This window comes from Macaca fascicularis, chromosome 4 (genome assembly GCF_037993035.2).
Source record: "Macaca fascicularis isolate 582-1 chromosome 4, T2T-MFA8v1.1".
In the NCBI taxonomy this organism is placed as follows: Eukaryota; Metazoa; Chordata; class Mammalia; order Primates; family Cercopithecidae; genus Macaca; species Macaca fascicularis.
Window position 1 is genome coordinate 35,698,583 of NC_088378.1, and position 15,727 is coordinate 35,714,309.

At 35.8% G+C, this 15,727-nt stretch overlaps 1 protein-coding gene across 3 annotated transcripts in view; it reads left to right on the forward strand.

The window, feature by feature from the left end:
* ENPP3 (ectonucleotide pyrophosphatase/phosphodiesterase 3) overlaps positions 1 to 13,616 on the forward strand; it is a 96,975-nt gene extending 83,359 nt beyond the window's left edge. For 2 of the 3 annotated variants that reach the window (XM_015448666.3, XM_074037059.1), the window contains 5 exons: positions 111 to 246; positions 3,887 to 3,961; positions 4,557 to 4,689; positions 6,746 to 6,902; positions 13,338 to 13,616. In XM_015448666.3, coding sequence (XP_015304152.3) covers positions 111 to 246; positions 3,887 to 3,961; positions 4,557 to 4,689; positions 6,746 to 6,902; positions 13,338 to 13,508 — 672 coding nt within the window. In that variant the 3' untranslated portion in view covers positions 13,509 to 13,616. Of the gene's footprint in view, positions 1 to 110; positions 247 to 3,283; positions 3,460 to 3,886; positions 3,962 to 4,556; positions 4,690 to 6,745; positions 6,903 to 13,337 lie in introns of those variants that run through there. The other variant, XM_065543408.2, reaches the window with a different exon arrangement.
* The last annotated feature ends 2,111 nt before the right edge of the window (positions 13,617 to 15,727 follow it).

The following is a 15,727-nucleotide window of genomic DNA, read 5'->3' on the forward strand; positions in this document are numbered from 1 at the left end:
AAAATAGGAAAAGCTTAAATGAAAAACATTCTAGGGAAGTGACAAACCATATAAGGCAATGGGTGAGCCGCGATTGTGGGCGTAATTTTTTTCTCTCTCTCTTTCAACAGGGAGACACATCGCCTCTTCCTCCCACTGTCCCAGACTGTCTGCGGGCTGATGTCAGGGTTCCTCCTTCTGAGAGCCAAAAATGTTCTTTCTATTTAGCAGACGAGAATATCACCCACGGCTTCCTCTATCCTCCTGGTTAGTAGAACTCTTTTTTAGAGCAGTCGCTTAGAAAGCTCTCATCAGCTGGATGTGGGCATATGCCTTAAACATATACTCCCCACCAAAACTACCTGCTTGGGCTAAGCTAGCTGCCTGAGACACTTCCAGTGGTTGTGGCTGCCCAGAGCAGCACAGCGGCTGTAATAAAGACTAAGACATTTTGCAGTGGGACCCACACAGCAGCTCTCATCTGGCCCAGATGTTTAGAGAGCTCGGCAGGTTTAAGTTTAATTTTAAAACTGAAGATTCTTTGCAGAAGGACACAAACATCTAAAAACCCATTTCTTCTGGCTCCTGCCCAAGCTAAGGTCTGCCTGGAGAATACAGCTGTGCCCGTGAAAAGAAATTAGGTTGGGTGTTCGCTTTGGCAGAACATATACTAAAATTGGAATGATACAGAGAAGATCACCTAATAAAATAAAATAAAATAAAATAAAATAAAATAAGAAATCAGGCTGGAATTTTGGCCTGTCATTCATGCTGTAGGGCTAACAGTTTTAAACTGCAGGTGAAGCAGCCAAATGAAATTTAAGTTTTTGTTGTTGTTGTTGTTGTTTTCAGAAAGGATCTCTTTTGGGAACCTGCCAGAGCTAGTGTGATTTTCCTAAAACTCAAGCCACTTCCCTGTGCAACAGGAAATGTCATTTTTATTAACTTGCCTATGAGATTTTCAACAATTTCACCTTCTTAGAGATTTGTAATTTAAAGATTCTGAAATTTATAACGGGCAAAAAGGCTTAATGAAAGCAAGTAGTGTTATCAATTTAAAATTCCTAACAGAGTTAGGATAAATAAACTGATATGTTTTATGTATCTAGGTACAATCAGGGGTAACAAATTTATGTAAGCCCTGTGATAAACATTAAAAATTTGCAACAGGCCAGGTGCGGTGGCTCACACCTGTAATCCCAGCACTTTGGGAGGCCAAAGTGGGTTGATCACCTTAGATCAGGAGTTCGAGACCAGCCTGGCCAACATAAGTGAAACCCTGTCCCATCTCTACTAAAAATAGAAAAATTAGCTGGGTTTGCTGGTATGTACCTGTAGTACCAGCTATTCAGGAGGCTGAGGCATGAGAATGGCTTGAACCTGGTAGGCGGAGGCTGCAGTGGGCCGAGATTGAGCCACTGACTCCAGCCTGGGTGACAGAGTGAGATTCTGTCTCAAAAAAAAAAAAAAAAAGTTGCAACATTTTATTAATAAAATATTTGAAATTGGTGTATAAAATTGTGTCTGTTAGGCATAAGATATTAGTTAATACATAAATGTTTGCCTGACAAGGAATAAAATTAATAATTAAACAACTTGTCTCAAAAAATTAAGGATACGGCCAGACATGGTGGCTCATGCTCGTAATCCCAGCACTTTGGAAGGTCGAGGCAGGAGGATCACTGGCTCAGGAGTTTGAGACCAGCCTGGGCAACATAGTAAGACCTTGTCAGTTAAAAAAAAAAAAATAGTAATAGTAAGGATAAAATGAAACTCTCTTCTAACTCTCCAGTATAAATTCCAATTATTTATTAAAAATAGAAGTTCTATTACTAGCAGGTTCTTATTTTCCTCTAAAACAGAGGTAATGTTATGTTGATTGCCTTTCCAACTTTCAGGGCTTAGTTAAAAAGGTAGAAGAGGCTTTTTGTGGAGTCGGAGAACTATAAACACCATGTGAAATCTTAAGAAAAAAGAGCTACTTGTTTCTTCGTGTCTTTTGGTGTCTACTCATTGGCCTCTCATTGAAGAATTAGTTACCCAGGCAGGATGGTGCATGCCTGTAATCCCACCTACTCGGGAGGCTGAGGCAGGAGGATCACTTGAGTGCAGGAGCTCGAGATCAGCCTGGGTAAAATGGCAAGACTCTGCCTCAATAGTAATTAAAAAAAAAGAATTAGTTAAGATATCCAAGTATAGTTTACTATAGTATAAAAAGTATTATAATAGAAACTTAATATAAGTGGAATTGTGCACTATTTGTGTTTCTGTGACTGCCTTATTTCACTCAATGTCCTCAAGTTTCATTTATGTTCTTATATATTACAGAATCTAAAATAGTCAAATTCATAGAATCAGAGAGTGAAATGGTGGTTGCCGGGGGCTGGGGGAGGGAGAAATGGGGAGTTCCTAATTAATGGGCATAAAGTTTCAGTTAAGCAAGATAAATAAGCTCTGGGGATCTTCTGTACAGTATTGTATCTAGAGTCAACAGTACTTAAAAAATTGTTAACAGAGTAGATCTCATGTTAAGTATTCTTACCAAAATGAAATTAAATGAAAAAGGATTTGAATAAACATTTATAGGTTTGCAGCTTTTAATCCTCACAATAATTCTATGAGTCAGATGCCATGAGACGAAGTACAGAGGGATGCAGCACTTTGCCCGGGGGGTGCAGTTGTGAGCAGCAGAGCTAGGGTTCCCACTTGGGCGGTCTGCTTCCAGAGCACACTCGCTGTGAACACTCACTGTGCTGGACAGCACAGCCATAAATCCTGAGAGCCCATGATTTGTGGTGTTCCCTTCAGCAGTCTCTGTATTGGTCAGTTCTCATACTAATAAAGGCATACCCAAGACTGGATAATTTATAAAGAAAAGGGGTCTAATGGACTCACAGTTCCACATGGCTGGTGATGCCTCACAATCATTAGGGACGGCGAAGGAAGAGCAAAGAGACATCTTACATGGCGGCAGGCAAGAAACAGTGTGTGCAGGAGAACTCCTCTTTATAAAACCATCAGATCTCGTGAGACTTATTCACTATCACGAGAACAGCATGGGAGAGACCCGCCCTCTTGATTCAGTTACCTTGCACCGGGTCCCTCCCACAACACGTGGGAATTACAGGAGCTACAATTTAAGATAAGACTGAGAGGGACACAGCCAAACCATATCAGTCTCTATCAAGTAAAAACTCATTTTCTTCAGAAAATTTTATTTTGGAAAACAGCTATCTATAATAACATTATTTTGTGCACATCCAATAGCTACGCATATATATCTGGCATTCTGTTTGTTTCCTAGGACTGCTGGAAAAATTACCAAAAAAGATTGAGTGAAAACAAAAATGTATTATCTCACAGTTCTGGAGATCAGAAGGCTAAAGTCAAGGTGTTGACAGCCATGCTCTTTTTGAAGGCTCCAGGGGAAAATCCTTCCTTGTCTCTCCCAGCTTCTGGTAGCTCCAGGCATTCCTTGGCATGTACTGGTATCACTCAAACCTCTGCCTCCATCTTAACAAGACTTTCTCCCCTGTGTTTGCCCTCTTCCCAAATCTCCTTCTCCTTATTAAGACACTAGTCACTGGATTTGCAGTCCACCCCTAAATCCAGGATCGTCTCATCTAGAGACTCCTAGCTACATCCGCAAAGACCTATTTCCAAATAAGTTTATATTCACAGGGATGAAAGGAATGGTTAGGACTTGGATGAAGCTTTTTTGGATCACAGTTCAACCCACTACAGACATAAAACTGCCTGCATTATTAATGACTTCTGTTAGAAAGTACTATTTCTGTGCTTTGACTGTTAATAAATTTATATTAATATGTAATAGTAATAGCCCTATTGTGCAGTATGTCATATTTTCTCTTATAGCTAGATCTAATAAGATCCATTTGTTTTGCAGCCATCAATAGAACTGATAGCCAATATGATGCTTTAATTATGAGCAATTTGGTACCTATGTATGAAGAATTCAGAAGTAAGTATGTATTTAGAGTATTAATTTTAAAATAGTTAAGTGACTCCCTGAACTTCCAAACTAAACACATTTTTTTAATTGCAATTTGTTCCTGATATTAAGGTCATTTTGTTCTAATGGTTTAAATATAGGTACAGGAAGGATCCCTCACATAGATTCTTTTCAACTTTGACTTTGAGTGACTTGTTGCTAGAATTCTGATAATTTGTTTTTAACCCTTAATTTGATTACTGCCACTCACTAAAAGTAAATGAAAGGTAAATGTTCATCCCCAGAGTAATAATTAATCAGGCAACATATGTGTTCTGATTATTTTTAACACTCGCTGTCCCATAAGCAACTCAGCCGTAGGGAGAAATTTGGAGGCATATTTAACTGTAATTTCAAGACTATAACTACAACAACAAAAAGCTGTCATCAATGTAGCTGTTTATTTTTGCTTGTGAAGCCTGTTCTGGAGAATTACCCAATCACCACTGACAATGATTAAAGCAGAATTTCATGCTATTTAAATGTACTTGTCTATAATAGAAAATATTGTCACGTTCGACTGAAGTAGACATTTTAAACACTTTATTATTTTTTTTTTTTTTAGAAATGTGGGACTACTTCCACAGTGTTCTTCTTATAAAACACGCCACAGAAAGAAATGGAGTAAATGTGGTTAGTGGACCAATATTTGATTATAATTATGATGGCCATTTTGATGCTCCAGAGGAAATTACCAAGTAAGTGTTTGACTTTTTGATTTATCAATAGGTCTCATGAGGGGAAATTCCAATATTTTAAGTAAAGTTTAATACTTTAAATATTACATAATGCATTCATAGACAAATGTTATTGTTGACTATTTTCAATCTAAATATTTTCCTAAATATTTAGGAAAAACTTATATTGCAAAAAATTTAAATTAAGGGGCAAAGAAAACACTTCCTGGAAAAGTTTAGCAAAAATGTCATTTGGAATGCTAAATTAATGGGCAAAGATAACATGAAATTTTGTAAAGGCTAAGGAGGTAGAGAAAACTTGATGTACTATCAGTGAATATAAAACCAATCCAACAATACATGAAAAAAAGTCAAGTAAAGACTAAGGTAAATTTTACAAGAATGGTAAAAAGTCATGTAAAGACTAAGGTAAATTTTACAAGAATAGTGAACAATTCATAAAAGCATTTCCCAGGAGACAATGTAGGTAAATTTCATGATGCAGAGAACTAGTCCTAACTAAACTTTACATTGTAGTACTAAGCCTGGTCATAACAGGTTGCTAAGAATTAGTTTTGAATGCAGAGCACAGTAATAGAGTTTTAGAGAAGTTTCATCTACCATTTCTCTTTATTATCAAAACATATGAAGGACCAAACTAAACAACTATACTAAGCCTAGATTATGTAAAGCAATGATTTCTACCTGTACCTTCTGATAAAGTAACATTTATGACTAGTAAGTGTGTGGCCTTGTTCTATTTTTTTCACCATGTCTTTATTTCAGTGTTGAATGAATACTGAATCAATATTTCAGTATTGGCTCTATCTTTCACAATTTCTTAATTCTAATAATTCTAACTTTGACAGCATTTTACTATATGCTAGGTACTTTTTAAAGAACTCACATATACATCAGTTAAACCGCAAAGATACCCTAGTTAGGTTCCATTAGCCCCCGGTTAGAGTTAAAGAAACTGAGGTTAAACAACTTATCTAAATTCTGCAACTAATAAGTGGTAAAGCCAGAATATGAACCTGGACGGCCTGAGTCCATGTTCTAAATCACAGTAATACATTTCTATTTATACCAGCTTGCGTTCCTTTGGTGGAGTCAGATTTTGCACTTAAAACTTTTGAAAACACTTTCATGTTCATTATCTGAAACCAAAGTACTGTCACATCAGTTGTATGGATTTATCCCCATGTCTACACTGTGAAGTTGATAGCACAGAATCACATCCTTGGAAAGCTGAGGAAACTCAGTAAATGATAGAATTAGAGGATGAGTGAAAGTCCAAACATTTTGTGGAAGTGCACGGCTGGAGGTGGAATCTGTGCTCCTTCATTCTCAGCTTCTGCTGTATTAGTAAACACTACTGTGAAGTATGAAGTCAACAAAACGAGGAAATGCAGGAGGCAGAATATCATGCTCTGCTTCTTTTTTTTTTCCTTCTTTTTTTTTGTAGTCTAATATTTTTTTATGTTAGAATGACCAAGCTTGGACTTCTGCTGTAATCTCTATTCTGGCTGATGGGAGTAAAAAATATGTAAGAATTTGTGGTTTTTATTTATTACTTTCTTTTACTATATTTTTACTTTGGCATTTCTTTAAAACTATATGAAGACATTTATTGACCTGGTGCAGTGTCTCATGCCTGTCATGCCAACACACTGAGAGGCTGAGGTGGGAGGACCATTTGAGCCCAGGAGTTTAAGACCAGCTTGGGCAACAAAGTGAGAAACCATCTTTATTAAAAAAAAAAAAAAAATCCAAAGTACCATTAGAAGTAGATATATATATATATGTGTGTGTGTGTGTGTGTCTTTACATAGTTTTTTTCATATATATATTTGCATATTTATACCAGCTTGTATTCCTTTGGTGGAGTCAGATTTTGCACTTAAAACTTTGCATGTAAGTTATTTAAAAAGTACCTAGCATATAGTAAAATGCTGTCAGAATTATATGAATTGTTATTTTACATATATATGAAAAAACTATGTAAACACACTTATCACCTTTAGAAGCAAAAGTATAATAACATCAAAACATGTTTTCAATTATGTTTTGTAAGACATATAGCGAACACTGACATTCCCATCCCAACGCACTACTTTGTGGTGCTGACCAGTTGTAAAAACAAGAGCCACACACCGGAAAACTGCCCTGGGTGGCTGGACGTCCTACCCTTTATCATCCCTCACCGACCTACCAACGTGGAAAGCTGTCCTGTGAGTACGCTTTGGGAGGGTCCAGGACATGAGAAAATGAGTCAGAGCTCTTTTGGGCTCTCTTAAAAGTGACTCTAAAATGTATTTTCTTAAGTGTTTCATGGAAAAAGTTGTAATACTTCATTTTTAGGCTTTTCCTTAGACTATTGATCTCTATGTAATTAATATCAATTTAAACATATATCTGCATAGTTGAACATATGTATACCTCATGTAATTTATTTATATGTTTTATTCACATTCACTAAGAATGAAAGAGATGAAATCTTGTTAATCTCTTTTTTCTTTTTTTATTTATAACATGACAATTATATGTATTTATGAGGTATAGTGGGATGTTTAAATGCATGCATACTTTGTATACTGATGAAATCAGGATAATTAACATATCTACTACTTCAAACGTTTATCATTTCTTTGTGGTAATAACACTCAAAGTCCTCTCTTCCAGCTGTCTTGAAATATACAATACATTGTTATTAACTACAGCCACTCTACTATGTAATAGAAACACCAGAACTTATTTTTATTCTGGTCACAAATCTTAAAGTTATTCCCAATGTTAGCACTAAATTAATGTTTCTGAATGAGTATGTACATGTAAAAATTCCATCAACTTGAGCCATGAGGTGTGAAATTGATTATACACATGCACACACAAATACACACAGTTCAAGTAACATTCTTTTTTTAAACATCATTTATTAGGCTACCTCAAAATCCTTTTTGAATCAAGGCAGATTATATGTAAGTAGTTAATTCAACTTGCATATAAATTCCTTATAGAAAAAATATGTATCCTGGAACTTAGGTTTTACTGAAGTCATTCAACAAATATATTGAGTACCTATTAAGCACACAGTATCATGATAGAAACTCTTTAGAATGCACAAAGGAGGAACACATTGTCCCTGCTTTTAAAGAGTTCATATACAACTTCAATTTATATATGAGATATAGACACACAATTTAGTCAGTCAACAATGCAAGAATTATTCTAAAAACTAAAAAATAAAAGAGGTTGCAAAGTTGGGATCAACTGACAATGTTAAAAGGATTTAATATTTGAAATTAAAATCACATTTGGCTGGAATGATCAATAAAGATTTGATAAAATAAAGTGTAAGTAGGGCTGTGCCCGAAGGATGGATAGAATTTGAGTATATTGAGAAGACTACAAAGAGTCTTCCATGGAGGGTGGGTATGAAGAATGAAGAGGATTTAGTAACTGATTGGATACAAGAGCCCCCACCCCAAAAGGAAACTTAAAGATGAATCAGATTTGAATGTTGGTAATTAGGAAAAAGGCAGAAAGAGGAAAGTTAGGAATAAGAACTTTTTGGTTGGTAGATAGGATAAGCTAAAGCTAGGCATTTTAAATTTGTGGAAATGGGTATTGATGTGGAAAGTCCCATAGGCAATTAGAGCCTGAGAATTAAAGCTTGGCATCTAGGCCAATTGGGATTCATCTATATCTTTCAGGTGTTCAACACTGTTCAACACATGAGTGCCTTCACCATGCTGTGCACTATAGAAGGTACTCACAATTAGAAATCCAGGAAAACATTAGAAGAAAGAGATAAGTGATGTAAGAGAGGGACAGATAAACTGCTATAGTAGGATTTCAGAGGAGAATGATTTCCTGACAGGGAGGGTAACATTTCAGTTGGGTCATGCAGATACGATTTTACTTGAGTGTTTAAATTGTTTATCGAAGGTGGCCAAGTTTAGAGGCTGAATAGTGAGCCACTCACTATTCTTAAAATGAGGAAGAAGAGTTTCTAAACAGGAAACTATCAGGATATGTTGTTGAACTGAATCCCTTCCTACTTTTCCTGTCAGCATTTTATTTGGTTGAGACAAGGGTAAGCCATTATTCTTTACTTCCTCTTCCAATGACAGACATCAATGACTGATATGGTGTGGTACTCTACCATGAAATCCGGATTAAACTGTTCATTCTTACAGAGGTTCTAGGTAGACATAATGGAGTGATTACAATGAGTACACAAAGAAAAAAACATTTGCTATCCCTGGTCTGGGCCCTTTTGACCTTCTATTAGGACTCTTGAAAATGAATCTTAAGTAGATTTGTGGTCTCCTCTTCTCTTCTCATCTGTCAGTGTGCACTACTACCAACTTACTCATCTTAAAATTTAGTCTATATTTTGTCATAGCCTCTCACCCCAAAATTTTTGATTATGCTGAACAATAACAACAAAATACAAAGGAGCAAACAAAAACAACTTCCAGCCTGTACTTAAGTCTCTTCACAATTTACCCTCAGTTGACCTTACAGGCTAATGTTCCAGGCCAACTGGAGCCCTTGAAATTACTTGAGCACATCTTGAGTTTGCTTACCTCCTCACTGTTGCCTATGTTCTTCTCTCCTCTATAATTCTCTTCTTTTTCATCTGCTAAAAATTCCACCTGGGAGTCAAGGTAAAGTGCAAATAATATGAAGCTTTCCTTGATTATTCAAAGTAGAAGTGATCTCTCCAAATTAATAGAGCATCATCTTTATTGAATAGGACATCATCAGTAATAAATTGGACATATCCAAGATTTTGAGGAATTTGCAGTATAGTAATAAGAATGTGACATCTATACAGATAATTATGAGACAAAATGCAATGAGTATAAAGCAAACTTAAGCCAAGCTATGATTATAAAAGAGTTTGCAAAGTTAATAAGAGTAGCTGTCAATTAGATATGGGTAAGGAAAAGGCAAGATGAGAGAGAGGCAAAGATGACTAAAAATCCAGGGCATGACTAACCAGGAAATGTATACGACAGATAATCTTTTGTTTTGAGAAGGATGGATTTGCTCTTGGTGGTCTTCAGTTTGACAGACTAGTTGAATATTTAGGAGGATATATGAGAAATAGTATAAAATAGAACTTAAATACATGGATTTTGGAGTTGGACATCCTGGGTTCAGTGAATGACTTGGTTTCTTTGGGTAAGTATGTTAGTTTCCTCATCTGTTATATCTAATAAGGATAAAATATTCACCTTCTTTTATGAAGTTTGTAAAGATAAAAGAAAATAATCTGTATAAAACCCTAAGACTTCCCAATATAAAAAAAGGTGGCTATTACAAAGGAATCATATCTTATGATAAAGTTACATTCTAAAGTCAATAGAGGCCAGGCGCAGTAGCTCACAACTGTAATCACAGCACTTTGGGAGGCCGAGGCAGGCACATCACCTGAGGTCAGGAGGTCGAGACCAGCCTGGCCAACATGGTGAGACCGCGTCTCTACTAAAAATACAAAAATTAGGCCAGGTGTGATGGTGCATGCCTGTCATTCCAGCTACTCGGGAGGCTGAGGCAGGAGAATTTATTGAAACTGGGAAGTAGAGGTTGCAGTGAGTGGAGATCGTACCACTGCACTCCAGCCTGGCCAACAGAACAAGACTCTGTCTTAAAATAAAATAAAATAAAGTAGTCAATAGAGAGTGAAATTGGATCTCCTACATGCAAATCATCCAGAAAGTATAGTACATTCACAAACTGTTTCTTAGTAAGTCTAAACCAGCCAATATTTCCAATAGTATTTGGATAGGTAATTGTGCTTTGATGCACCTGATAAAATAGATGGCTTGCTTTAAGCATTGCATTGTATGAAAACTCTGTACTTCAAGTATTTGAATTACACAATGTACAGAAGTACTCCCACTATTAAGATGTTACAGGGAACTGAGATCAAGCTATAGGAATGATAGATTCACAATTTTATCCCACACTTGGTGTAAGGAATTAGATCATATTTTCTTATTTATTTTGTCCTTTCCTTGTTCCTTTCATCTTTTCTTCCCTCCTTTTTCCTTTTCCCTCCTCCTGTCATCTTTGTACTGTTAAATTTCTGTCAGATAAATGAGAATGTAGCCATGAGTTCAAGTGACTTTCCTTGTAAGTTACTCAGCAGATATGGAAAATACAGATATGAAACTTGGAGGAGAAATCAGAACTGCAGATCTAGATTTGGGATTAAATCATGGGTGTGAAATACAATTGCCAAAGGGGAGAAAGTGGAAAGAAAAGATCCCAAATCAAATTGAGGAAAATGTCTATGCTTCCAGGAAGTATAGTCATCTGAGGAAACAGAAGGTATTATCAAACAAGTAAACAGTACAACTATGGATAACAAAGGAGGAACTTCAGAAGCCTGGGGTAGTTAACTAATTGAAAAGTCTGAGGACACCCCATTCAGGGAGGTTGTCATTGACAAAGTAGTTGCATTAGCATGATAGCAGCAATCACTGGACTGTAGTGGCTAAGGAGAGAGAATAAGAATGTGGACAGGACAGAAAAATGCTGAAATCAATATTGTCTCAAAAAATGAGTTGTACTTTTGGGATATACAATACACTTAATTCTGTAACAGGTCATTTGTACACACACACACACGTACCCCCCTCTGCACACATATATTAATATCAAAGTATATTCAAATATAGCTCATAAAACTGTGTAGCCTATTCTGTTGGCATGGACTGGTGCAGCAAGGGCAGTTGTCTACAGCTGGCTTCTGTTCAGATTAGTTGGTGCCAGCGACTTACTCAGTGTTAAATACCTTAAGTATCGTCTCTGCATAAGTATAGTTTTGTGCTATGCTTTGTGGTCATTTCCCTGCAAATTTAAAAGAGGGAAGACTGTCAGGTGCTGGGTAAACATTTAGTTGGATGGATGCCGAATAAGTCAGGAGAGAGTAGAGTCATATAAACCAAATGGGAGAAAACGTTATGGAAAAAAGTGATCAAAGATATTAGGTGCTACTGAAATGGGCAATAGTAAAGGCAGAATAGAAAGACTTTGAATTAGACTCCCATTGAAAGAATGAACTCAAACTAACATAGTGAATTTTTTTTTTTTTTTTTTTTTTTTTTTTTTTTTTTTTTTTTTTAAATATTAGCTCGCTTTGTGAATCTGACACAAGTGCTTTAGAGGTTAGGAACAAAAAGTATTTCCTCTTACACTTCCTCTGGCTCAGATAGTGGCTATCTGTATTAAGCCTGCATACTTAAACAAGTAAACCACTGCGTCGAAGTCAAATGAGAATCATGAAAATACAGTAATCTGATTAAACAAACTTTGAAACTTTCTTATTATGTGAAAAGTTAACTGAACTTTAGCAATATCATAAGAATACCAGAAAATTATTCTTTATAATAAAGAATAAAGAATGTGATAGAAACCCATGTTTCTAAATTATTGAACTAACTTTCATATTGTAAAAAAAATTAAAAATAAAACGGTCGAGAAATAACTGAAAAGATGCACAAATATAACAATAGTCAGCATAATAAAATAAAAATGGCATAAAACACTATTTTACACCCATGGTTTGGCAAAGATGTGGGGAAACGGGAATTATCTTTCACTGCCTATTGAACTGTAAATTGGTATGAAGACTTTGAGGAGTGCTGGGTTTAATATCTGATAAAGTTAAAATTTAATGTACTCGGTGGCGCGTAGTGGCTCATGCCTGGAATCCCAGCACTTTGGGAGGCCAAGACAGGTGGATTACCTGAGATCAGGAGTTTAAGACTAGCCTGGCCAACATGGTGAAACTCCATCTCTACTAAAAATATTAAAAAATTAGCTAGATGTGGTGGTGGGTGCCTGTAATCCCAGCTACTTGGGAGGCTGAGGCTGGAGAATTGCTTGAACCTAGGAGGTGGAGGTTGCAGTGAACTGAGATCACGCCATTGCACTCCAGCCTGGGTGACAGAGTGACAATGTCAAAAAAAAAAAAATTGAATGTACTCTATGGCCCAGCAATTTTATTAATATATCCTAGAAACTCATGCTCTTGAACACAGGAGACATATACCAAGTTATTTATTATAGCATTATTTATAATAAAAATTTTATCAACACGTAATGAAAATTTTAATTGTGCTGCATTTAAATGAGGAAATATCAAACCACAGCTAAGAACAAGTCACTTAACAAGACCTAGATATATCACTATAGATTACAAACATTAATACCGAATAAAAAAATTTGTAGAATACCACTTATAATATTAACATAAGTTTAAAAACTCATCAATAGTACATATTGTATAGTGATGTACAGTAAAAGTTTGAAAAAACAGACTGGGATTCACCCTGATATAAGGATGTTTAGTTCTGAACAGAGGAGCACTGGGGACTTAACTTCATCTGCAATATTTAATTTCATTAAAAAATTTATATCTGAAATAAACATAAAAATGGATAAATTTTGACTACTGTGTTCTATGTTAGTTATGGTATACTTTGTGCTTTTCTTTTTATTTTAAAAACTAAATTTAGCTGTATCAAATTAAGATTTAAGGAGGTAAATATCATCGGCAAAAAGACAACTTCTAAGCAATAAAAATATTTCTGTTCATGAAAAGTACCACCTTGTGAAAAAGAAAGTGTTGTGCTTTTCTTTTTCAGGAAGGTAAACCGGAAGCTCTTTGGGTTGAAGAAAGATTTACAGCTCACATTGCCCGGGTCCGTGATGTAGAGCTTCTCACTGGGCTTGACTTCTATCAGGATAAAGCGCAGCCTGTCTCTGAAATTTTGCAGCTAAAGACATATTTACCAACATTTGAAACCACTATTTAACTTAATAATGTCTACTTAATGTATAATTTACTGTATAAAGTAATTTTGGAAAAATGTAAATGATTTTTTCTGGAGAATTATAAAATAAAGTTTTCTATTTTTCCTTAAGTCCCCTAAAAGCCATAATTTTTATCATTCCCTTTTCTCTTTTTCATTTCTATGAATATGTATTATATTAAAGTTACATTTTTCACACAGATGATGCTATCTCACACCTTCCCTTTTTTGTTGGATTTTTAAACTCTAATCTCATGACAGATTATACCTTCCTTATTACATGTTTTATCTCAGAATCTTTGAATATATTTTTCTGCCCAGAATTATCTAAACAAAAGGGAGAACAAAAGAAGTATGTCTCACTTGGGAACTGAATCAGCTCTAAATCAGTTTTTTGTAAAAATTTTTGCATTTGATTGGCAATACTGATTAAAATTTAAAATGCACAGAACGTTTACGCTGTAATTTCACCTGTAAAAACTGTCCCAACAGATGTGCTTGACACAAATGCATGAAAATGACATCTTTTATGATAGCAAAACACAGAAAACAACCTAAAAGACTGGTTAAGCAAATTATGAAATTTGTTTAAGCAAATATTGTTCCACCTCTATAAAGACAGAAGTAGATCTATATATATCTTGAATGTATCACTATTGTTAAGTGAGAAAGCAAGTGGTAGAACAATGTATGTAGTCTACTGTCATTTTTCAGGGGTCAGCAAACTTTTCTGTAAGGGACTAGATGGTAAATTTTTTAGACTATACAATCTCTGTTACAACTACTTACTCTGCTGTGGCATCAAGAAAGCAGCCATAGATAATACAAAAAAGAAATAAGAGTTGTTGTTCTATTAGTCTGCTTTCACACGGCTATAAAGAAATACCTGAGACTGGGTAGTTTATAAAGAAAAGAGGTTTAATTGATTCACTGTTTCGCATGGCTGGGGAAGCCTCAGGAAACTTACAATCAAGGCAGAAGGAGAAGGGGAAGCAAGCACTTTCTTCACAAGGCGAAAGGACGAAAGGACGGAGTGAGTGTAAGCAGATAAAATGCCAGACACTTATAAAACAATCAGATCTCATGAGAACTCACTCACTATTATGAGAACAGCATGGGGAAAACTGCCCCCACGATCCAAACACTTCCCTCCCTCAGCACGTGGGGATTACAATTCGAGATGAGATTTGGGTGGGGACACAGATCCAGACCATATCACTTATGTTCCAATAAAACTTTATTTACAAAAACAAGTAGAGGGCCAGATTGGGTCCCTGGGCTGTAGTTTGTCAGCCCCCAATTTATATAATAAAATCTGGGCTGGGGAAAGCAGGAATTAATAGAAAAAAGAGAAAAAAAGATAACATTTTTATGTTTTGCTCTTTGTACTGCCTGAAGTTTTTTTTGTTTTGTTTTTGTTTTTTTAAACTCTCTATATGTATTTCTTGAATTTTCAAAATAGAGTTATGAACCAAAGAGATCCCAGCAATTATTTCAGGGGCAATACTATTGGTCAATTTTGGGGTTGCTAGACTGGCAATTTTCCAGATTCTTCTCTGATATAAAGATAAGTTCATCCAGGGACACAGGCTTTGTAGCTAATGAAAAATCTTGTAACCTGCGCTTCAAGGAATACAAATTCTATTTCTATTAGAATTTCAATTGAATTATGGTTATTATTTGCAACCAATTGACATGTTAGTTTATTCCCACTGAATTTTTTTTAACATAGTTTCTTCACATGTAGAATTTAGGTCAAAGATGTATGCAGTGCAAAGTGTGCAATACAGAGAGGCTGCAAGTTAAGACACAAATAGGAAATTATTTCCGGATACACAGCAACAACGTTAATACTCTTCATATAGAGACAATTTTTCCAATCAATGTTCTCCTGCCCCACCATGGCCGGGAAACTAAATAAGATCACCTGGAATTTAGAACTCACAATAGGAAGACAGATGGTGGATGTTTACAACACTGAACGGAGTTTAATAACCCTGGATTTCCTCATTACTTCTGAGTTGGCCTGAAAGTGGCTAAATTGTTGTTATAAAAATAAAAAGAGAAAAATTAAAACTACATTTTTTTTTTTGAGATGGAGTCTCGTTCTGTCACCAGGCTGGAGTGCAGTGGTGTGATCTCAGCTCACTGCAACCTCCGCCTCCCGGGTTCAAGTGATTCTCCTGCCTCAGCCTCCCAAGTAGCTGGGACTACAGGTCCCC